Source organism: Enhydra lutris, unplaced genomic scaffold (assembly GCF_002288905.1).
Source record: "Enhydra lutris kenyoni isolate GAN:26980312 unplaced genomic scaffold, ASM228890v2 scaffoldscaffold13, whole genome shotgun sequence".
In the NCBI taxonomy this organism is placed as follows: domain Eukaryota; kingdom Metazoa; phylum Chordata; class Mammalia; order Carnivora; family Mustelidae; genus Enhydra; species Enhydra lutris.
In genome coordinates this window covers 3,432,397-3,456,109 of record NW_019154097.1, presented here as the reverse complement: position 1 = coordinate 3,456,109, position 23,713 = coordinate 3,432,397, and the positions used below count along the sequence as shown (strand labels likewise).

At 49.7% G+C, this 23,713-nt stretch overlaps 1 protein-coding gene across 2 annotated transcripts; it reads right to left on the bottom strand.

The window, feature by feature from the left end:
- Nucleotides 1–3,467: 3,467 nt before the first annotated feature.
- Nucleotides 3,468–12,911, bottom strand: LOC111145869 (DnaJ heat shock protein family (Hsp40) member B5). Of its 2 annotated transcripts, none has more exons than XM_022501146.1 (5): nt 12,749–12,911; nt 11,783–11,927; nt 9,177–9,421; nt 4,989–5,590; nt 3,468–4,857 (listed from the first exon to the last, which is right to left on the bottom strand). In XM_022501146.1, exons 1-5 carry the CDS (start codon nt 12,909–12,911, stop codon nt 4,624–4,626), a joined length of 1,389 nt encoding a protein of 462 aa, XP_022356854.1. In that variant the 3' UTR covers nt 3,468–4,623. The 2 variants fall into 2 exon arrangements, with proteins under 2 accessions (XP_022356854.1, XP_022356855.1); XM_022501147.1 differs by having other exon boundaries at nt 11,783–11,924.
- Nucleotides 12,912–23,713: the final 10,802 nt, after the last annotated feature.

Here is a 23,713-nt window from a genome sequence, read left to right as displayed (position 1 = left end):
AGCCCTGAACCCTGCTTCATTACTAGCCCCTACCTCAAGCCAAACTTCAACCCTTGCTCCCACTCCTACTACCTTCTTTTTCATCCCAGATTAGGATCTCTGAGGTATCCTTTCCTAGAATCCAGCATGAGGTACAATCTCTCACCTCAAATGAAATTTAATACCTGTTACAGAAGTGGTTTGTAGATTTGTGAGTTTTAATCTTTTTCAGTATAGCCTGGCCTCTCAGACCTATGTGGCAGTTCCCATTCTTCCTAGAGAATTTACTATAAGCAATAATATTTGGAACCAACTAGAGTGCATCACCTTTGAAAGAGTCCATGTGACAGTGGTGGGTCTTGGCTTGCATGATCCAAGAGTCTCTGGTATTGATGCAGCCTCGTGGCAACCAACAGACAAATCTCAGCTAAGGAACAATCATAGACTTTCACAGCCCTATGTGTTTATGAGCCAAAGCAGCAAGGCTCTAAGGAAGATTGGATTGTGACACCCAGGAAGTTCCTATGTGAGGAAGCCACAAAGTTCCAGTTAGGGAATGACCAAGGGAAGAGTCTGAGGCATAGTTAGAAAAGACCTATCACAGAATTGTTACCTATCAAGGAGTTCAGAAGGCTATCTAGTGAGGCTTTGGGGCTGGTTCCGTAGAGGAGATAAAAAGTGACTTGTTGAGTTATTGAGAGAATTGGTCAGAAAATGACTTTTCAAGGTGTTCAAAAGAGAAACTAAATTGGAAGCAACTGGAAAATGCATTGGTTTACTTGGACAGGAAGCTGGGACAAGTCTGTCACAGTGGGATCCCTATAGGTGTGTATTGTTCATGGCTTGCTGTCTATTATACATTTGCTGTCTCTTGGGAAATCTTATAGCTGCTTAGAAACTGGAAATTTGGTACCCTCAATGAGTCAGGAACACTGGCTGAATACCTCTTGAAAGGTATCTTCCCTTCCTTGATCTAGGTAGGTACTAGCTAAGCACTAGGAAGCCCAGGTTATATAATTTTGGGTGTGGCAGAGGTAGAGCTTACCTCACCAGGTCCTTGAATCATAAAACTGTTACATTGTTGGAGACCCAATCATGGTTTCTTCCCTGGTCCACTTTTCTCTCTCAGCCACACGTTTTGGGAATGGCTAAGCCAAGGTTGCGTAGCTCTTTGAAAGAAACCATTGTGTAGGTCAGAGGATAGGCTGATCACAAAAAATTCATTCCCTACCCTGCCTGTATAGTTCTTTTCCTGCTTTCTGTGAGCAAGGAAGCCAGAGGGCCCTGAGATGCTGGTTCTGGCTCACATAGGACCCTCAGTCCAAGAAGAAGAGCAGACAAACTTTCACCCATCATTCTGGACAAATCATGGCAGAATGCAAGTGTATGGGGGATAAGAGAGGCAGTCCAGAGTCACTTCCAAATGATGGCAGGACATGACCCAAGGGTTAAGAGTGGAATTGTGTACCCACAGACTCCAGCCATGGAGAAGCAGTGCCCCAAATGCAGAGGAGGAGTGTCTGGAGGGGGATGGCCACAGAGGGGAGCATCTTCTTGGAGTATCCACTTTAGGAAAAGGATATTGGAGATTAATTTAGGGATTCCTTCAAGGGTCAAATAGTCTAGGAAGATAGTGAAGTCCAAGAAGACTCCAGATGCTAAGGTGTTCTGAGTCAGTGAGCTGGGAGATGCCCAGAAGCTAAATGGCTATCTGAGTGGTCAAGGAGCTCCAGTGACCAAGGAATGGCCCCTACCACCAAGAGTGATGGCTGCCTAAGATTCAGGATGGCCAGACCTTAAAGAACATTTTACTGTCATACAAATGAGCAAATGACAGTCACAGTACTGTCATTACAAAATTATACACATATACACACACACTACTATAAAAGGCTTCAGGGGCTTCTTAAAGTGAGTTAAGACCCCACTGCCCAGGACCTGGCAAAATTAGTCTTTCCCTTAGCTCTTTTACTATCTTGACTTTTATGTTGGTAGGGATGTGTGTGTGTGGCGGGGGGGGGGGGGGGGTTACACAGGCATTAAATGACCACAAATCCCCCATTCCACCTCTAAGATGGGAAAGGCTCAAGTTGCAGTTAGAGCAGCAGAACCAGCTTCAGGGTTTTCTCGTGGGAGTGCCCCTGGCCTCAGATAGCCTGGCTTTTAAGGACTCATAATCTTATCCCCAGAGAGTGCTCAGTGAGATACGACAGTTTCCCAGGTCTTACATTTACACACTGAAGCCAGAGGAAGTAGTCTGGCTCAGCAGACCTGGATCCCAAAGCTTCAGGCCTCGGGAAAGAGCCAGGACAATAATTTAGTCCCAAGCAAAGAGGACAACCTAGGGGACCCAAAACAAGAAAGCCCAGAGTAGCAGAAACAGGGTTGGGGATCTCCCTGCCCAGGCCAGGAAATTTGCAGACACCTTTGTGAACAAGACCCCTTGGTTTCTGCAGTGGAAGGAACAGGCTCCTCCCCAAAGTAGGGGAGGTAAAAGGATGGTAAAAGGTAAAAGGATGATAAGCTTTTTCACGGGCACTGTCCCAGGGGAAAAGGCAAGGACAGAAGTTCCTTGTTAAAGCTTAGTTTGTGTTAGCCTCTGCATGGAGCCTAGGCCCCGGTGAAGGAGAGGTGTCTTCATGGCACTGTGAAGCTTAGGAGGGCATGGTTCTTGTAGGCTTGATCTTGAAGAATCCGGGGCTCAGGCATGGAAGAAAGTCAGCATCAGGAGGAAGTCCAGGCCCAGGCATATCCTGCAGGTGGCCATTCCTATGACTATGGGTCCCCTCCTTACCCAGATCCAAGGAGACTGACAAGTGGATCGGGCAGGCCATATGCAGCCCCTGAGGATCAGAGTTGTCTCAGCAGGGATAAGTAGTTCAGAGACAAGGACAAACATCCCCAGAAAATTGTAAGATTTAAGGATCAGCAACAGTGTTCATGCCTTCTAGGGAGCCTGCATCCCCAGCCAGGTCCTGCCAGCATGGGCCAGAGACAGCAGCCAGCTACCTCTAGTCGCTTTTTCCACTGCCCCAGGCTCTGTCTGTGGGGATGATTCTCTTCTAGTTGCCAGAAAGTCCTCCTTTATCCCCTCGTAGGAGGAACATTTTTCTCAAAGGAAAATTCCAGTCCATGTAGAGAAAATATATTAGTTCTCATGCTAGCACATCCTTCAAAGAGGATAGTCTGTATTTCTCATAACCAAGGATATTTATTCTTTCTAAATAGATTTGTTTCTTCTAATAGTTGAGTGGTGTCTTCTGTTTTTGCTGTGTTTGGGGTATAGGTTTTAGAAGTCCCAGGAGCCTAGGCTTAGAGGAAGGAAGGGGTCCACTTCAGCTTATATTGTGGGACTTCCAGGATTTCTTTGCAGTGACCAGGGCCCTGGAGGGAAGTTGAGTGGTACTTCACATCTGCCCCCATCCCAGGTTCATTGTTCCTGCTCAGATGCCTTATTTTTAAAATACTTTATTTTTTTTTTTCATAATACTGTCATTACAAAAAAATACAAAAAAACTACTATAAAAACATTCAGGGGCTTGTCAAAGTGAGAAAACCTAAAGACCCCACCCCAGGACCTGGCTGAAGCCATCTTCCCCTAACTTCTTCACTATTTGACCTTTATACAACTGTGGGAGTGGGGTGGGTAACAGACATCAAAGGGCTGGAAATTCTCCCACGCAGCCTCCATGAAGGGTAAGAAATAAGTAGCTTCACATATCACAAAAGTGGGATTTGGAAGTTTGGGGGTGGCTAGGCCCTGAGTTCAGAGGTGTGGGGAGAAACCTGTGACCCTGAATCTCTTGGTGGGGAATAGCTGCCACCTGACACCAAAGCCCTTTCCCTTCCTGATGAAGGCTGGGGGATGGACCTTGCCCCCTACCTCTTAGCCTTAATACAGCAGGCCCTCTTCCCCTCCCCCCACCTTGCACACTCCTGAGAGCAGCAGGGAGGACAGAACTTTCAGCTCTGTGGGATCTGGGCAGGGAAGCTCTCAGGGAGGCTGCCAAGGGCCCTCCTGTTCACCTTCCTGCCCCAAATGAAAAGTGTCTCGTGCTCAGTGGCCCGGTTCATGGGTTACGGACCTTCTCTTCTTATCTCGACTCCGGAGAGGCACAGATAGCTCTAGGTGAGTGCTTTGTGTGAGTGAATATGTGTGCATTAACCTTAGACACTGTGGACCTAGGGGTGGGATGGGGTGGGGAAGGCAGTGCCCTTTCTATCTTCCTTATTCCCCAGTAGGAGGAAGCTGAAGAGAAGAGAGAGGAGAGGTATTAGCAAAGCTGAGAGGGGAAAGAGGACATGCTATTTACAGGCATGGACAGGGAATCTCTGTATCTTCAAGTAGCACTCAGGTCACTCTCCAGCTACTGGCGTGGTTACTGGATTCAAAACAAGTGACATGAAAATTGACCCCTGGCCTGGGCTAGCTCTCCCCACCTCCCACCCACTTCCCCAAGGCAGCCCAGCTCTGAAAAGGGTCAGGGACAGGAACATTTTCCTGAAATCCAGTGGCTTTTTTTTTTTTTTTTCCATTTTAGAAAAAGTTGCCCGTGTCCGGTGGACACCAAGCTGGGTGCACACTGGGTGGGGTGACTGTAGGGGGTATTGCTGTGGTAGACTCTGGGCTGGCTGGGGCAGAGCCTAAGAACAGGGTAGGTGCTGCTTAAGGATCTGTCGTGTCTGTGGTGTTAATCTGTCTGGGAAGCGAACTTTGAACTCGACAATGAGGTCTCCTCGCTGGGTGGGCACTTTGGGGAAGGGAAGGCCCTCCCCACGGAGTCTCTTCACGGTGCCTGGCTTGATGACATCATTGCAGGGTAATGGGATCACCCGGCCATCGATAGTGGGAATGTTCACAGTGCAGCCACACAGCGCCTGGGGAAAATGAGGCAGAGTGAGGAAAAGGTGGCACAGAGTGGGAAGGGAGGAAAAGATTGAAGTGAGGAAAGAATGTGCCCATTTTCCCTCCCCTCCCCAACACACACACAACCTGACCCAAGCCCTACCTCCTTGAGGCTAATCAGGGCACTGTAGAGCACGTTGGTGCCATCTCGGCGGAAGTGTGCATGGGGCTTGTCTTTGAGCACAAAGACAATGTCAGCAGGGATGTTGTCAGGTGTGGCATCACCCTCTTTGGGAAAGGTGATCTTGGTGCCTTCCTTCCAGCCACGCTTGATGACAATGTGTAGGATCTTGTCCTCGGTGCGCACAGTTCGCCCATCAGGGTTGAGGCGCCGCCTTGTGATCTTCATGCGCTTGGTGGAGCCGTGGTAGATCTCTTCCAGGGACACCCGCAGCTCATGCACCACAGGTGGATCTTGTACCTTGCGCCGAGGGTACAGTGGTTCTGGGGCTCGCCTTGGACCCCTACTCAGCCCATTGAAGCCAAAGCGGCCAAAGGCACCAAATGGATCCTCATCTTCATCCACATCCATGTCCTCTGGGTCAAAGCCACCAAATGGTCTAGTGGACCGGCTGCTGGCAAAGAAGATATCGAAGGGGTTGGAGCCACCAAAGAAGGAGGCAAAGGTGGCATGGGGATCCCCATGAAAGGTGTAGTGAAAGGAGCCACTGGAGCCACCTGATGAACCACCGCCGGTCTTCAGGCCTGGAGGGAGGAGAAGTTAGGCATAGTGTGGCTGGTCCTGGCTCCACCCCAATCTCCGCCCCCTGCCCTCTAGCTCCTAGTTCATGGGCCTAGAGAAAGAAGCCCCCTTCAACTTGCATTGAGAGGACTGGCATAACAGAGTAAGAAAAGTCTCTGATAAGATTAATTTCTATTCTTAATTATATGTTTAATAATAAAGCACATCATGAGGTTCAAAGAAGCTGAGTTACCTAACAGGTAGAAAAGCCAAGGCTAGAAGACTTGGGAGGATAGGACTTCCAGTCATGTAATCTCTTCCATGTCCCCACGACCCAAAGATATCTCACAAAGCCTTGAGTGGCTGGCCTGGGATCACATTACAGTCATACCTGACTCCCAAATCTTTGTTTATCTCCTAAGACACACAGAGAGAGAGGCAACTGGACAGGATTTAACTGTATAGGAAGCTAGTAAGTGACCTGTCCCAAATAATGTGGGGATACCGTCCAGGAGGAAGCCCACGCTCATTCTGCTTCTAGTGTTGTTCTTCTTCTTCCTGACTCCTACCCAAATGGGAAATCAGGAGGGCCCCAAAAAGCAGGAAAGCTCGTTAGCTTGGAGATGAGGAGCTATTTCTTTTTCTTTGTTTCTTTTTTTTAAATATTTTATTTATATCAGAGAGAGAGAAAGAGAGAGCAAGAGAGAGACAGCGTGCCCATGAGCTGGGGGTGGGGGGGTGGGAGGAGCAGAGGGAGAGGGACAAGCAGCTTCCCTGCTGAATAGAGACCCCTATGGTGGAGTGGGGGGGAAACTGGACACAGGGCCTGGACACAAAGGGGCTGGATGAGGGGCAGGACTGGGGGGCTTGATTCCAGGACCCCTGAGATCATGACCGGACCCAAAGTCAGATGCTTAACTGACTGACCCACCCAGGTGCCCCAAGGAGCTGTTTCTCTAGAAAAAGTTTTCAGATGTTTTGCTTTCACACTCAGAGCTCATGGTATTGTACAACTCCAGGGGTGCTGTTCACACACTGGACAGACACAGAATACAAATGGGAATAGTGCTTCTTGGACTTCTACAACACCAAGCCCCACACCCTATACCTAATGTCAGAGCAGCCAAAATGTGCGAATGTGCTGGCACGTTGTGGGTAGTGGCCCTAGCTGCTCTCTCACAGTCAGGTCCTGCCTAAGGAGCTCAGATTGCTGGAGGCAGCCTTCACGGGGGGATGGTAGTGGTGGTGATGGGGTGGGGTGTGGGGAGGAGTGAGGGAGGGGGTTAACACTGCAAAAGGATCTACAATGTGTAGACTCGGGTGGGGCACAGGCTAGGGGAAGGGACTCTTCTCTTTGAGGCTTTTTTTTTTTTTAAAGATTTTATTTATTTATTTGACAGTGAGAGATCACAAGTAGACAGAGAGGCAGGCAGAGAGAGAGAGAGAGAGGGAAGCAGGCTCCCTGCTGAGCAGAGAGCCCGATGCGGGACTCGATCCCAGGACCCTGAGATCATGACCTGAGCTGAAGGCAGCGGCTTAACCCACTGAGCCACCCAGGCGCCCTCTTTGAGGCTTTTTATCTCAAATTTCAATTGGCTGTGGAAGTCTAAGCCTAAAATAATTAGCCTCTTATTTCCTGGGACCACAAGGACAGACTTAGGTTTCATTAGAGAGGCCAAGTGGCAGGCAGTTCAGAGATTTGTGGCAGCTGTCTCTTCATCCCTCCCCTGAGACTCGGGGTCTGTTCTTTGCTTATATTGAGGGTCTGATTATCAGGTAAGTTCAAGAAGCTTGCCAGAGCTCAGTGAGAGAGAGAGGTTGGACTGGTAACAGCAGGAGGGGAAACTTCTCTGTAGGCATCCCTGTTGCAGTGGCAGTGACCACCCCCTTTTCCAAGCTGGGAACAACTTGTCCCCAGCCAGGGTTGTGCAGAGTGTCTCTGTGCACACTTCTGCTGGCTGGCTCTTGGGGCGGGGGCAGGGCCAACAAATATAACCCACATTTTCAAGGCTGGTTCTCCTTCCCCGGGCCCTGGGTTTCTCCTTAAGGTTGTGCTGCATTCTTTGGAGACCACCTGGGCTGTAGATCGACAGCAGAACCCAGTGTCTGGGCCTAGGGGCTGAGCTTTGCCCTTCACTCAGGCTTGGTCATGCAGGCGGGGTGAAGTTTCTGGGTAGCTCTTCTGCTAATAAAGGTGAGGCCAAGTGGAGAAAAGAGTGCAATTCCTAGGGGCGCCTGGGTGGCTCAGAGGGTTAAGCCTCTGCCTTCAGCTCAGGTCATGGTCCCATGGTCCTGGGATCAAGCCCCGCATCGGGCTCTCTGCTCAGTAAGGAGCCTGCTTCTCCTTCTCTCTGCCTGCTGCTCTGCCTATTTGTGATCTATCTCTCTGTCAAATAAATAAATAAAATCTTAAAAAAAAAAAAAAAAGAGTGCAATTCCTAGACAGGTCACACGGTGGCATGGTGTGTACACTGCTTCTCTCTTCCCCCTCCACCCCCTCCACCCCAGAGAGAAAAATGTCTTAGCTGAGAGAACACTGGGGATTCCAGCAGATGTCTGTGAATCTGGGAGCTAGCAAGTCTAGGAGGTGAGCGGGTTAAAACTGAAGGAACTAGTGGCATGGAGAATGAGGATGGGGTTGGGAGAACTGGGGTGCAGAGAGGCTAGCATGGGACACAAAGCGAGGAGGAGAGGAAAAGAACACTTTTGAGCACACTCTGTAGCAGGTACAGTACATATCATTAGCCCATCTAGTTTTGAAGCTGGAGTGGGGAGAGTGAAGAGGAGAAAGTGGAAGGAAGGTAGATGCTATTGGGCAGGAAGGACAGTTCCTCTTGGGAAGGAGAGTCTTCAGCTGTGGCAACGTCTCTTAATATAGCCTAACAGGTGCCTGTGGCTGGCGGGTGGCAGGCGGCCCTGAGGGGCAGGCCCAGAATTAGCAGCTACCTCATGCCTGTGGGATGTACTGGGAGGGGCCGCCCTCTCAGAGGCTTTATTTGGGCCTTTCCTGCCACCCTGTGCGAGGCCATCAGCTACTTCAGGGAGGGTGGCAAGATGCCAGCAGCAGTTCCCCTTCCATCCTTGGATCCCTGCCACTTCCTCAGGGAGGCAAAGCTCCCCCTCCATTATGCTGGCTTAAAGTGGGCAAGGAAGGGGAAGATCATCTCTCCATATCAGAGCTCCAGTGGTTAATTCCCAGGCTGCTTAAGGGCCAAAGTTTGATGCTGATGAATGTAAATGCTCTGTCCTCAGACCGCCAAACCACACACACTCCTTCTCCCTAACATTCCCTATCAGCCAATGAAGTGGCTGGGACTTCAGACTGGACTAATAAGGCCGGGAGGGAAAAATGGGAGGGGGAAGGCCTCTGCTCCTGACTCCAGAAGTCTCTAAGGCCTGAATTTGAGGAGAGAGAGGAGCAGAGAGAAGTGGGAGAACTATGGTAAGCCAAGGCGGGGTAGTGGGTGGTCTCTCCTCCAGGTGTCAGTGCTGAGTACACTTGCCTCCCTCACCCCCTCCTCAGCTTCCAGTTGCCTATGAGAACTGGGTCACCCAGCACCCCAGACAAGGACAGGGGTCCAGTATCAGACTGGAGCACTGCCCTCTTACCTTCCTCCCCATACTGGTCATACAGGCCCCGTTTCTTGGGGTCACTCAGCACATCATAGGCCTCTGCAATCTCCTTAAACTTCTCCTCAGCATTGGGTTCTTTGTTCTTGTCTGGGTGGTACTTCAAGGCCATCTTCCGGTAGGCTTTCTTGATCTCATCCTCGTTGGCTCCCGATGGGATCCCAAGAATCTTGTAATAATCCTTTCCCATCACAGCCACTGGACCGGCACTTGTCTCCTTGTTTCTGAAAGAAACCCAGGGGCAGTCCTTGAAGCCCCTCTTCCCTCCTGACCTAGCCCTGTTCCTGATGATCCTATAATCTCTAAGTAACTCACTGTGTGACTTTCAGCAGGTCATGCCTGTTCTGTAGGCCTCTGTCTCCCCATCAGTGAAATGAAAGGTTTGGACTAGATGATCTCTTCCAGCTCTGACATTCTAGGATTCTGTGATTCTTTCGTCAGCTCCTGGATTTTCCCGGCAAGAAGCTGGGGCTGTGGCCTACTAGGGGCTAGGCTAAGGCCCAGGTCCTTGGGCCAGACTGAGGACCCCTGAGAGGTCCTGCTGCATGAGGTGGCACCATGGACTGACAGGCCCACATACAGAAGCTGGCAAAGATCAGTGTGCTGGGTGAGGTCACCTGAGCGTTGTGGTCTTTTACACCACTCCTCAGGCATGGTGCCCGGGCTAAGGGCAGCTGGGGCAGTGGCCCAGGACTAGGGACAGGCCCAATCTTTAGCCAGCTGTCCTGGCCAGCCAAGCTGAGTCAGGGTGTGGGTGCCTGGAGTCCTCTCCACTAGTGAAGACCCCAGGCCTCCTTGTCCCTGCACCCCAGATGATGCTAAGCCTCACGTGTGACTCAGATCAGAGGATGACTCATAGCCTTTGGAAACTGGTGTTTCTAACTCCCTTATTAGCAGGGGGATGACACTGTCCTTCCTCCAACCAGGGCAACAGTTCCCTTTACTCATTTCCCAGTGTCTACACACAAAATGTATGTGAAGACATGTCTTTGCCATCTAAGCACTAGTGTTAGTGAACAAAAGCATCCTGGGCATAGGGCCTTTCTTAACCTTAGTTGTCAGAACAGTTAGGCACTAATCACTATTTCCTTAATACCTTCCCTTCCCTACCAGTCCCTCCTTCTCACCTGCCCAGTGGTTCAGGATCTGGCCCAGGGCCAGGTTCACACTCCTCTGATAGTTCCTTCTAAGCTGGATGCAGGGGCATTTGTTTTGTGAGGGAGAAACATAGGGCCCTTATTCTTCGCCCTAATCCCCCTTCATCACTGACTACATGGTGGATAGGAAGGGAAGGGGACTGTTCTGTAGCTGGGGAGATGGCCAGAAGACATTCTCTAGGCCTTCAGCGGCTTGGCCAACCCCTACCAAAGCCCAGAAAATCAGTCTTTCTAGCAATGTCCTGGGCTGGCAGCCATAGCTGAGGCCTGGTTTTCTGCCTCTGACTGCTTCAGTGAGGTATACAGTGAGGTATACAGGGTTTCCTGGCAGGAGTGAGGGGTGTAATGGGTAAGGGGAGGCCTTAAGGCCCCAGGAAGGCAGGGACAATGGCCCTAGCTCCTGCCCCCACAGGGCCTGTTGCAGGTGGCTGAGTTGACTCATGGTTCTGGGAGTCACCTCACTCTGACGAAGAAAAGGCTCCATAAAGGCGGGTACTCCCCCTTATCCCCCTACCAGCATGTCACGCCTGGTGGGGGAAGCTGGGGTTGGAAGAGTGAGAGAAGAGCATTTGGGGGTGGGCAGCCATTTTCGGAAGCAGCGGTAAAAGCCGTCTGAAAGGGAACTGGGGGTGGTCTGCCATCTCTGCCTCAGCCCACACCTTCTCCCCATCACCCCAGGACTGAGAAAGAACCTTGGTACACCAAGAGGGTGCCCCCAGAGAGCCACAGCAGCTTCTAGGCAGAGGGCAAGTGGAACAGCTTGCCAATGCTCCCACCCTCCTCTTGCTGTCCCGGTATTACCTCCTTATCAGGCCAGCTTCCTTCCTGGCACTCACCTGATAAGCATTCTAGACCTACAATTCTCTTGTCTCCACAGACACAGGCAAGCTTTTTCAGGAATTGCCTTTTTCCTCCTCCTTTCCTCCCTCTCTCCCTCCCTCCCCATACCCACAAGCCACGTGCTGGAATGACAAAGGAACCCCATGGCATGGCATTGCCTTGGATGGAGAAGAATGAAGAGGATGTTCATGTAGAGGCAGCAGTGAAAAATGAGAAATAGCAAGAAGGCCTGTATAGGGAGGGGAATGGTTGATACAGAAAATGAATTACTGGTGAAGGGGACAAGGGATGACAAATGGAAACGACGGAGGTGGAAAATGGGTTACCAATGGGTTGAGAGAGAGAGATGTAGAGAGTTGAAATACTGGAGAAGATGTCTGTGGAAAAATGGATGGATGCCCAAAAGGTTTGGTATAGGAGATGAATGACAAGGGGTGCAGTTCATTCAAATGTAAGGGTGAGGTAGGAGGGGGGTTCTTACATGTAATGGGGATGGGATGAGGATGATATGGTTGGCAATGAAGGGGGATATGATGTGGAGAATTTGACGTGGTAGGGATATGAGTGCCCTTCTCCAGAGGGACTTACCGGAACTTTACAAACCCATTCAGCGTCCACGCTCGAAGTTTTAAGGGCTCCAGCTGAATTTTAAACATCAAGCTGGCTAAGAAGTCTTCTCCCCAGAAGTGTGGGAAGCTCCGGAAAGCTCCTCGGGCCTGTAGTGGGGGTGCTGCTGGGGATGGGCAGGAGAGCACTGTGCGCTTAAACATGCCCAGCCCAGCCCCTCACCTCTGATCGCTCCACAGGAGCCTGCTTGGAAAGCTGCAGCTCTGGAAGCCACCTCCTCAGGTTCTCAGAGGCACTTGCCCAGCAAGTCCTGTCCGGTGCAGCAGGAGCTAGACCTGATCCCCAGGTGTGGAGAGTGAAGGAATAGGGTCCAGCAGCCACCTGCTCTCAGGTGCAGCAATGTCTGTATGAATGGCTGTATGGCAGTGTGACAGTAAGGCTGGCAGTGGCAGCCTGTGTACCTGTGGCAGGTGTGATTGTGAGTGCCTGAGAGGCAATGAGTTCCTCTCGCCTCTCTCCAGGGAGGATCCGACCCCAATCCCCGAGAACCTACTCAATGAAGTCACTGACCCGGAGTCTCCTCCCTCGCAGATGGGCGGGGAGGGGCGGGGCAGAGCCGAGCTCGCCCCGGACAAAAGGCGCGGCAAGGAGAGGAGGGGAAGGGAGGGGAAGGGGCTCGGGCGGGGGAGGGTGGTCGGTGATGTCACCGGCGCTGACAGGCTGGCTGGCTCAGAAACGCCTCCGCCGGCGGAACCCAATCCGACCCGGTCCGACCCTCCCCCCAGCTCAGACGCTGGCTACCCCCTGTTAGAGGATCGCACACATCGAGCACTTGCAGACCCCAGTCCCCGCACCACCACGGCAGAAGAAACGATGGGCCTTCAGTGTCCCAGCGCCCCCCCGTTTCCCCCACCCCCTACACCAGGACCCCTGGCTCCGCGACGCCCCCGCTCCCGGGACCCCTGAGTCCTGGCTCGGTGCCCTCACCAGTGAGGAGCTGCGGGCGCCACCGAGGTCCGTCAGACAGCCGCTGCCCCCTCCCCTGGCTCCGGCTCCGCCGCCTCCACTCGGGACAGGAGTCGCCTGCCCGCCGGCCGCAGACAGCGGGCCGGGGAACCCGCCCCCACGGCTCCGCCTCCGCGCCGCCCATTGCGCGGCCTGGCCGTCACTCAACCCAGCCTCCGCTGTAATTGGACAGCCTTCAACGAGTGCCTTCGTGATAGCCGCCCATTCTCCGCCCCTGTCACCCGGCCACACGCGCACACATTCCGGGCAGTGATTGGTGTCCGTCTGATTGGTGCACTCTGGGATCAGTCAACCACACCTCTTCGCTAGCTCGTCGTGTCATTGGTGAAAGGGACAGAGGGCGGCAACTCTAGGCGCCCTTTGATTTTATTGGTTGGTCTATCGGGCTCAGACCCGAGACTGGGGGCAACTATATTAGTCCAATCTCGGGTTTGAGAAGGTGGGACGTACTGGCCACCGCTCGAATCCCTGGAGAACCTTCTGGAACCTGTGTAACGTCAAAGGCAGCCTTAAAGGAAAACTGCCTACCAGTTGGCGGTGATTTCTGGGCATTCTTTCCTTTCTTGATTTAGGAGGGTAGGGGAGAGAACAGTGCGCTTTGCGAGGTGTAGTCTCGAGCAGGGTCAAAAGGTCACCCCTTCTTACCTGTCTTCCATCGGGGCTCTGAACTGACCTCGACCAGACCTGATTCAGCTTTACCTTATCTTGACCCAGAATTGACCTGAGGTGACCTAACAAAACAGACCCCGATAGACATGCAGAATTTAAGCACCCTTCCGCTTTCTCCTTTGTAATTTACACTGGTAGTTGTTTCCAGGTTTAGCGCCTCCTCATTCCCTTTGTGAGTCCCCTATTCATCCTCTGTATAATCCTCTCATCCCAGCTCCCTTGTGAGCAGCCCCTCCTCAGCAACCCCCACAATTCTCATTAACGTTCTCTCTGTAATTTTTCATCCTACTTCCCCTTTGAGTCCCAAATGTTAGCCCACCCTTTCTTTCCCCTCTTCTTGGCTGGATATTATCTTCTGCCTCCCCCCGCCCCCCTCCGCATCTTCCGTTTCATCCTATTCTTAATCCGCTATCTACTTGTATGATCTGTTCTATCCTAACTCTCCCCTTTAACCCTTCATCTCAGCTCCACATGATTTCTTTAACGCACTCAGAATCTCCCATCTCAATCCCAACCCCCTCTCTCCCCCCCATTAAATCTCAGCCCTAGTGTCCCCGGTGTTCAGAGCAGGCAGGGCTGCGGAGGCGGTAGCCAGCGGAAGCCGACGCTTGAGCAGACACGGTGCCTGGCGCCCACGTCACTGTCTCCCAGGACCATCTGTGCTACAGGGAGCGGGGGTGGGGAGGGGGTTATCCGGGGGTGAGGAAGGGGAAGGAGTTCTTGGGAGGTTTGAGGACAAAGGAAGGGCCAGGGCAGAAGCTCTTACCTCCCTTTCTTTGCCATTTCCCAGAAATAGTTTGGACGCTCATGAGTTCGTGCAATCTGGATAGAGGTGGAAACTGAGGCTTGAAGGACATCAGTTCCTGGGCCACAGAGCAGAGCAGGAGAGAGATCTAGGGGGTTCCAAGGTCAGGTCTGCATATTCTCCATTATCTGCCTTATTTCCAGTACTCACCATGGTGATCCCAGATGTAAAGGGGTGTGAGCTGTGACATAAGGAAAGGAACTGGGGTAGAGGATAGAGAAAAGGTGGAATGAGGGAAATGAGAGGAGGGAGGGTAGATGGGGTGAGGGGGATGGGAAGAGGAGGGGAGAAGAGATAGGGTGGAAGGTAAGGAGGGGCCCTGAGAAGGAAAGGAGAAGTGGGAAACAAAGACTAGAAGGGAGGGGAGATGGGATGATGAAGGAATGGAATAGTAGTGTGACATGGAGATGGGCAAGGTAGGATGAGGGGGCTCAGGACAGATACTGGCTACTTCAATCTGGGGGATCTCACTCTGCCCCCTCCAGACTCAATGGGGGCCCGGGCTGTGGGTGGCTCTACTTCTTCCTTTTCCAGTTCTGTCTATTTTACCTCCTCCAGCTTTGCCTGTGCCAACACGGAGGCAGAGTTTAGTCATTGGCCGTTACCTGGTCCCTGCTAATGCTATATTGTGGGCTTAGACCTTTGGGGGTGCAGGGCCTTGCCTTCAGGTGCTGGTAGCATGGATTCCATTGTCTGCTGGGTTTTTATTTTCACCCTGGGTCCTATTGCCCTGGGTATCAGGTGTGCATTAGGAACCAGGGTGCACAATGTGGCATAGGTGTAAGAATGTAGGCTCTGTTGACCTTGTGAGATTGCTTGCCACATCTGTGCCTCATTTCTTTCTTTGTATCATGGGTATAGAAAAGAGCAGTACCTCATAGGGTTGTTGTGAGGGTTAATTAAGGTTAACATATGCAATACATGTAGTTCTGAGCTTGGTATGTAGTTATTGCTCAGCAGAGTTAACTGTTACTCTATATGTTCCAGGTATCTGGATGTGTGAGTGCATCTGTTTGATGTTCAAGTCTGATTGAGACTTATTTGTACTGTTGTATCTGTAGTGTGATTTGTAAGTGAAAGTGTATCTGTGTATATCTGTGTAATATTTTTGTGAGATAATATGCCTGTTTCTGTATTATTTGTTGTATATGTGATTTCATGTTAATATACATGTGTGATTAAATGACCATGTAGGTCTGTGTCCATGTGATGAACCGTGTCATGCATATTGACACGCTGACTGCCAGTGCATGCATGAACCCGTGATCATGTCTGTTCTGAACACCCGCATTCTCCTCCCTTCCTATGAAGACGTCATAACCCTAGGTGTCCCTCATTTTCTCACCCTGAGGGAACCGGAACCTGGGGGCAGGGGCGGGGGTGGGTGCCAGTGAGGAGGTGTTTAGACAGGAGCACATGTTCCCTCCCAGACTGTGTATGGGAGGGGGAGCCCCCTATCTTGCATATATCCTGAAGGCTCCAGAGGAAGTGCTCCCCCCCAGCCCATTCTTAGTTCCCTGTCTTGTCGCCATGGCAGCAGTTGCCAGGGGCTCCCACGGTTGCTAAGGTCTAGGTGTGGGAGGCTGCTAGGCCCTGTTGCCAGTAGAAACAGAGAACAGGAGTTGGGGGGAAGGAAGACTACCCCCACAGCTGCGCTTTCTGTGGTGACCCGACTGGTCCTTGGACCTCTCCTGTCCCCAAACTGTACCTTTGACTTGTAAGTGGCAATACTATTGTTGGTGGGGGCCTTTCACAGGAAGCTGGAACTGGAATATAGGGATCCACCTTCTGAGAGGACCGTGGCTCTAGCCTGCCCTTTACCATCTTTAAAGTTGGGAGGCCCTTAGAAATTAGTGACTACTTCATTCTGTCCCCCAACCCTATACTTCTCCCCTAGCAATGTCTTTGCTTGAGTTCTCCTGTGGCTGGTACTTATTACCTGATGCTTTCACCTGGTATCAGAATGCTACATTGACCCCTGGATGCTGACTGACTTCTTCCTGAGGTCAGACTCTTAGCATCTCACCTGGATACATACTTCATGCTGACACTTGAACCCAGAATTCAGTTTCACACAGAGTACCAATTTTGACCTCACCTGAGTCACTGACCTTGGCCTTAGTCCTGGACCAGTCAGTTCCCCAAACTCAACACTAGCCTAAGCCCTTTCTAGACATGGATGAGCCTTAATCCTACTTGAATTCAACTGCAGATTCAGTTCTGGTCCTGTTCACTGACTGGACACTGACCAGCGATCTAACTCCCTGGTTCTCACCTGGTCTAAACCTACATTTCTTGCCTTGGAAGTTAGAAAATAATGCTAGAAATGACCAGCAGATGGCGTGCAACATCAGGTTCTAGAGGCAGGCTTTCCAGAGCCCATCTGGGAAGGGGTTATTAAGGTGTATTGAGACCTTGGCTCTTTTCTCTCAGGTCAGGACCCAGAGCTGGAGGCACAACAGTCAGTCTATGAGGTTGAACTAAAGAAATTAAGTTTCTTGGGTCTTTAAAATCTTGAATCTGCCTGTATCTCAGCTGGGCTCAGGGCTGGGCATACACCAGAAGGTGCTTCACCGTTTATAGGTATCACAAATCTCAAGAGGACTGTATATCTGGTAAGGTATCCCACCCCAAACTCAACATTTCTATCCTATACAGCTTCACTACCTTCCCTGGTATCCAGTTACCCTTTTGTCCTATTGAGCAAAAATCTGCCTCTCCTCCACCTTTGGTCTTAGCTCTGTTTTTGAGTTCACATTGACCTCATCAGTCCCATCTACATCTACATCCCTGAAGTCTGCTCTTCTCCAGGATGAGACACCTCTCAGGCCTTCATGGGTTCCTCCTCTGCCTTATTCCCTTCCAGCCCCTAAGAGTATGCTCCCTTGGCTGGGTTTTAGTTCATGGTGCCTGGGTCTGATTAGCTTTTTCCAGGAGTGCTGGTGCAGTGTACAAATGAGCCAGCCGGCCTTTCTCATCTGACTCTGAACTTCTTCCTACATAGCCTCATGTTACATCAGTTTTTTTGGTAGCTCTCTCGTACTGTTCCTCCATATCAAGTGAAGACTATAACCTCCTCTTCCTGAGCTGCTGGATCACATCTTGCCCATTTGTACAATGCTACAAGTGTACAATTGCCCAAATGTTATGATTTTGAAAGGAGTGTTATATTTATTTTAAAAACAAAGATACTTGAAAAAAATGAAACAAACATTTTTGCAATACTTTTTGCATTTTAGAACAATCCTTGGGCCTGCAATTCTCTACATTTATGTTTACTTAAAAGTGGGATAGGAGAGACTGAAGTGCTTGCTTCAGCAGCACATATGGAACTATACAGAGAAGATTAGCATGGCTCCTGCACAAGGATGACATGCAAATTCATGAAGCGTTCTATATTTTTGGTTTTGATGAATGTTAAAATGTAATAATGTAAAGTGAGTGTATATATGAATAAATTAGTATATTACCAAAAAAGAAAAAAAAAAGAGAGACTGAAGATACTCCACCGTCTCAGCTATGACTTCAGCACTGTGGACAGAGGACATTAGCGGTACACCCCCCCCCCCCCCCCGCCCGGCTATGCCTGTGATTGTGGGTGGATGGAAGATGATACATGCACAACTTTTAGATAGGACCAGAAATCCTTGCTGCTCACTTAATGCCTTATAGTTCCTCTTACCAAACTCTCTGTCCTCACTTGACTATCAGCCCAGGAGACAGGACAAGAATTGTTTCCCAGACTTTTACAGCTGAGGAAACAAGTTCAGCAAGGTCAAACTTCAACAAACACTTTGCATAGGGTGGGAGAGAGAACTCTATTCCATGTTTAGCAAATTTAGCAGCTACTTTTTCTCCTTTGAGGAATGACTTCCTCTAGAGGTAAGAGGATTGCATTTGACCCAAAGCAGGGCAGGGTGAGTGGAAGTTTGTATGTAACGGAGCTCCAGCCAGCCCTGGGAACAAATAGCAGGAGGAGGAACAATCCTAAGAGGATCTAAAGTTCATCAAGACCGCCGCACTGAGGGTAGGGAAATCTTGCTTTTCATTAGGGTCCAGAGGCCCAGTTTTTACATCTCTTTTTCTGTCCTAATGCTTTGTCTTCATTGAACTTGGAGACAGAAGGGACCCTTAAGATCTCAAGCTGTCCTGAGCCTGATGGACCTCCATTTGAAAATTCCAGGGAGGAGAGATAATGGGAGCTATGTGAGTGAATGGGATGAATTGTGCAGGTTGTTAGAAATCCTGTGACAGTGGCTACAGGACTGGCTGCTTATGTGTCTGTTCCCAGGGTGGAGAGGGGATAGCTAGACGACACAGCAGCTGTTTGCTTGAGGTTTGTTCTGACAGGCAGCACAATAAAGTGGTTAAGAACATGGGCACTGAAGCCAGACTACCTGGTTCCCCTGCTTCATATGTGACTATGTAACCCTCGGAAACTCTCAGCCTCTATTCCTGACTTTTATTTGCAATACAAACCTCAGGGTTGTTTTGAAGATGATTTTATGTAAAGCACTTAGAACTGCCCAGTGCGTAGTGACTGCTCAAAAGTATTAGCAATGATTTGTATTTGGGGCCCTTTTGGTTTAGAAGTATGACTATACACTGCTGATCCACTCTAGAGATGCTTTCTTGCCTATTAGGTACTAGCTCTGCTCTTATCAGGTAAAGGAAATGAAAAGGGGATTTCACAGACCTCTAAAGGCTTCTCTTGACCTTAGTCTACCCAACTCTATCGTATATTAGAACATTACAAAAATGGGGAGGAAATTCTCTACCAAGAAGGACCCAGAGGACCAGGAGAAAACATAGCCAGCTAGCTTCCCTACTTTGTCACCAAACAGGGATTGGGAAGAGAAATGTGCCTAAAACTGGCCCTTGGTGGTGGTGATGGTGGAATACATTACACACAGCTTAGAGGCCTTACCTCTTCCTCAGTTTCTTAGAAAACTCTGGCTTCTCTCTTCAGTGCTTTCATTTCCCTCTCTGTGTCCATGGTAGAGCCCCTGCCTCCTCCCACCCATCACTTGATTCTTGGGAAAGTCAGTACCAGGAAAACTCTAGAAAGAGCCATAACGTATTGCAATCTTCCTGGAGGCCACAGCAGCTCCTTAGATTCAAGAATTGGCTAATGATAGGAAACCACACAGAAACTCAGCAGGTGCCCCAAATAATGGGAAGCAGGAAGCCAAAATAACATCACAATCTCTTTATTATGATTTCCACTGTGTCCAGCCTCTGGGAGCATCAGCTCCTTCAAGAGTTAAGGCTGAGCCATGGAGAGGAGCATGCAGCTGTACTGGTGGGAAGACAGGGCTTGGGGATGTTCCCCTCAGCTGAGTCAAGGTACCTTCCACAGAAAAGAATGTAGGAAGGGTATGAGGGACCAGAAGGCATTGGATCCTCCAGTTACTTAAGGGTTCTCAGAACTCCCCTCACAAGCCTATGTTTGGCTGGGAGACAGATCACAGGCCATCTCTTAAAGGAGGGTAAGCTTGAAGGCTTTTATTTCACATGGATATGGAAAGTCTTTGCTGCTTATACCTTGACATTCTCATCTGTGGTCATGCCAACCCATGCTATACAAACTGGAATGTGACTGGACTTCTTAGTCACTAGCCCAGACCAGATGTGACACACTGTCCACAATTGGGGTCATCAGGTCATGTGGCTCAGAGGGAAGGTTTTCCTTAGTGCTAGTTGGGTCTAGTAGAAATTCTGTTACCGGTTTATTTTCTTTCTAAGGTTGCCAAAAGCAGTGGCAGCAGGAAAGCAAGAGCAGGGGAAATGCCCAGTCCCACCACACACCAGGACTGAGCTATAGGAAACAGGTATGATGCATTAATATTTTCCATTCTCCATCCAGTTCTCTGTTGTCTGAGCTGTAGCCAGGGCCCTGGAGAGATATCCTGGGAAAATTCAAACTAAGTGGCACAGGGAAAGTAACAATTTTATTCCACTGTAAATTGAGGGAAAAGAGGTGCTGCCTGGATGTTATTCTGACATCCAATTGTTCTGTCTTTTGGTGCCAAGTATATACCTGCCTTTACTCTGCTAGTTTGAAGGGGTCATGCTTGTAGGATCACTAGAGCCTGCTATCAGTCCTGCCTGGGTTATTCTTGGCTCTGGGGTGGTCATGGCTAGCCTGAGGCCGTGACAGACAGCTTCTGCTGAGCTTCCCTTTTGTCTTTAGGGCTTCCTTGCATCACTCTTACTGAAGCCATGAGACCTGCAATGGTTGAGGTTGTGCTTCAGACTAAGAGGCCTAGGCATAATCCTGGGCTTACACCCCAGCGAGGTGCCCTCTTCCCAGGCAGTTTGATTCTGTACTTCCAATGTTAGTGATAGGAGTGTGGGAATTCCAAGATATGGCCATAAGGCCAGGGTGACATCCCATAGGGAACACTAGGGCTTAAAGGCATATCTGCCCTTTAGCCCGTCACTTGGGCTGAAGATGGGAAGAGGCAACGTGCTCATGGCTTTGGCCATTCTCAAAGAAGAAAAGCACTTGAGAGTGGGTCAGTACCTGGGAGCAAGGGAACTGCTCCATCTCTGGGATCCAAAGGAGCCACTGCCCAAAATCACAGAGCCTACCTCTGTTAAGGAAGGCTGGTCTCAGGAGAGGAAGCCACAGAGAAGACCTGAAGAGGTTATGTAGCCACAGCTAACCTCCTCCTCTTACCTTCTGTCCCTGCAGCTCCACTGTGTCATCCAGAGGCCCCTGTCTTTAAATCTGAGCATAGGGAAGAGGAGTATTGGGTGAAAAATAGGCTTAGGGCAAAGAGTCTTCAGAGGAGCAACCCTAACCTCTGTTGATAGTGGGTGGAGTGGCTGGTGTTTCTAAAAAGTGTTGATTTCAATTCTGGGCAGCCAAGAAGAAATGACTAGAACATTTCCTCAAACCCTTAGAGTCAGACACTGATTTTTTTTCTTGGCAGAATTTCAGATAGTCACAGTGATGGAAAGGCTTCATGAAAAGGAAAGGGAATGAGCTTCACTTGGTTTATAAAAGTTTGAACATCTTCATATGTACTGTAGAGGGGCTCTCTGGATTAGAACACTGCAGGGGGAGATCCTAGGCAGGGGGGTTGGGGTGGGGCTTCTCTGACTCTGGTCTGGGGGAGCAAGGGAATCTTTTCATTGGTAAAAAGGTAGATGCCTAATGGTAAAGAGGCTAGTTGCTCCTCCATGTTTTTCTGCTTCTTAGGATTCTTGTGGACTGGAGCTCTATGCTGGGATTCCCGGGGCCCTCTGTAGCATGCCCCTACCAAGGAAACTTGCTGTCTTGGAATAGGGAGAGGAATAGTCGCAAATGGGCCTGATACTACCTTGGAAGAAATCTTGCTTTGCCAGGCCCTGAGATATAGCTGGCCTGATCTGGCCCATGGTCTTTCACCACTCATCCACGGAAAGCTAGAAGGTGCAGCTTCAGAGAGGTAAGCATCACCTTGTCTGTGAAGGATCAGGGAACAAGAAGATAGATTTCTAGTCCCTATGCCTGATGATGAAGCAGAGAGTAAAACTGTTCAGACAAAGCCCAGAGCTTGTCTCTACTCAAAATGCCCTGTGAGATCCAGCAGCCCAAGGTCATTGGCATACAAGGTGATTTACCAGGAGAGTAAGTGAGAGCCCCTGTGCTGAATGTGCTTTCATCTTTTTCAGTGCAAACCCCCAGGTTTGGCTGCTTCAGAGGCAGTCCTTGGGCCCAAGAGTCATGTGCTTTCACTTTTTTTTTTCATTCTGGCTAAACTGAACAATGGCCCCACTTACTGATCAGTCTTGGGAGTATGGCTAAGCAGTATTTACAAAAAGCTCTTTTTTGTTTTGAAATGTTCAGGGCCATACACATGAACCCAGATTCACCATCTGTCTGCTTCATTTTAGACCTGAATAATCCAACTCCTGAAGCTTCATTATCTGTTCTATGTTAGGCAGTTTCTACAGAAGGTGCTGTTACCACAACCCTGTTATAGCTCCCCACTTTCCTCTGAGCATCTCAACACTGAGCTGTATGCTACTTCTGTTAGCACCCAATTCAGTACAAGTGCCTTGAGCAATGGAGATATGTTAGTTTTTACATGATTGAACCAAGCCCCTCTCTAGTATTTAGACTAGGAACAGAAACTGGACTCCAGGAACAGGCCTGCCCCATAACATGCAGTGACTTGAGAATTTAATGAGAACTAGGGAGCACAGCTGGGACTTAGAGGCCAGGCTTGGTGGGGAAAGACATGTAGTGAGCAGCAGGGAGAAGCAACAACTCAGGCCATATCTCAGTGAGGGGGAGAAGGATGAACCTTCTTCTGTGAGGCTTTGCTAGGACTTCCTCTGCTGAAGAGGTGAGTTTAAAAAAAAAAGAGGGGTGCCTGGGTGGCTCAGTGGGTTAAGCCTCTGCCTTTGGCCTACGCCATGATCTCAGGGTCCTGGGATTTTAAGCCTCGTGTCAGGCTCTATGCTCAGCGGAGAGCCTGCTTCCCCCTCTCTCTTTGCCTGCCTCTCTGCCTACTTGTGATCTCTCTGTCAAATAAATAAAATCTTAAAAAAAAGAAAAAAAGAGAAGGAAAGAGCTGAGATGCAAATCCTCTTCTTGAATCCAGCTTGTCAGGGTAGTTGAAAGGAGTCCTCGCTGCTCTTTCTGGGCTGGAAGAGGCTGGCTCTTGTTCTCTATCCAATGGCACACTCTTCCAGGTCCACATCTGGGGTGAGGTGGAAAGATGGAAAATCATGAGCTTTCTCTTGTTTTCCATCCAAACCTTGTCTTCATTGGAGATCAGGCTTCAGGTCTTTGGGGTAGTTGACTTGGGTGAAGCATCTAATACAGAGGGCTGTGACTTCTGCCATCATACTTGTTCTATTCAGGCCCTTTGGGCTCTGGGCCTGTGGTCCCATCTGTAAAACAGGGGCCAGGATGGCTCATCTTCGTTTTTGACTCTTCTGCTAAAGACTTTTGGACTCGAAAGACCTGGCTGAGAGGTTCCTAGAATCCTGGGTTCCTGGGAGGGCTGCCTTTCCTTCTTCTAATTAGGACTCCATAGACTAGTTGCCTTCTCTGTCACTAGGAATTAGAATTTAAATAAAGAATGGGCTGAAGTGCAGTGGTGGTTTTCAGGAATTTTTCCACCCCAACATACCCGAGGGACATAGCACATACCTATCAGAACAGTGGCTCACCACAGAAGGGATTTTCAACAGAGGAAGAGGGAGCCTATCAGCATCTCTAGGATAGCATGTGAGTCTGATATGCCCTATTATTAAGAATCACTTGTCTGGGTGATGGACATTGGGGATGTATGCTATGGTGAGAAAATAAATTAAAAAAAAAAACAACAATCACTTGGCCAGAGACTTGTCTATTGGAAATCAGAACTGGCCAATAGAAGAAGTGAACAGAGACCCCTCTCATCTATACCAGGAGCTTCACAAAAGGAACTTTGGTCCTTTTCAACCAAGAA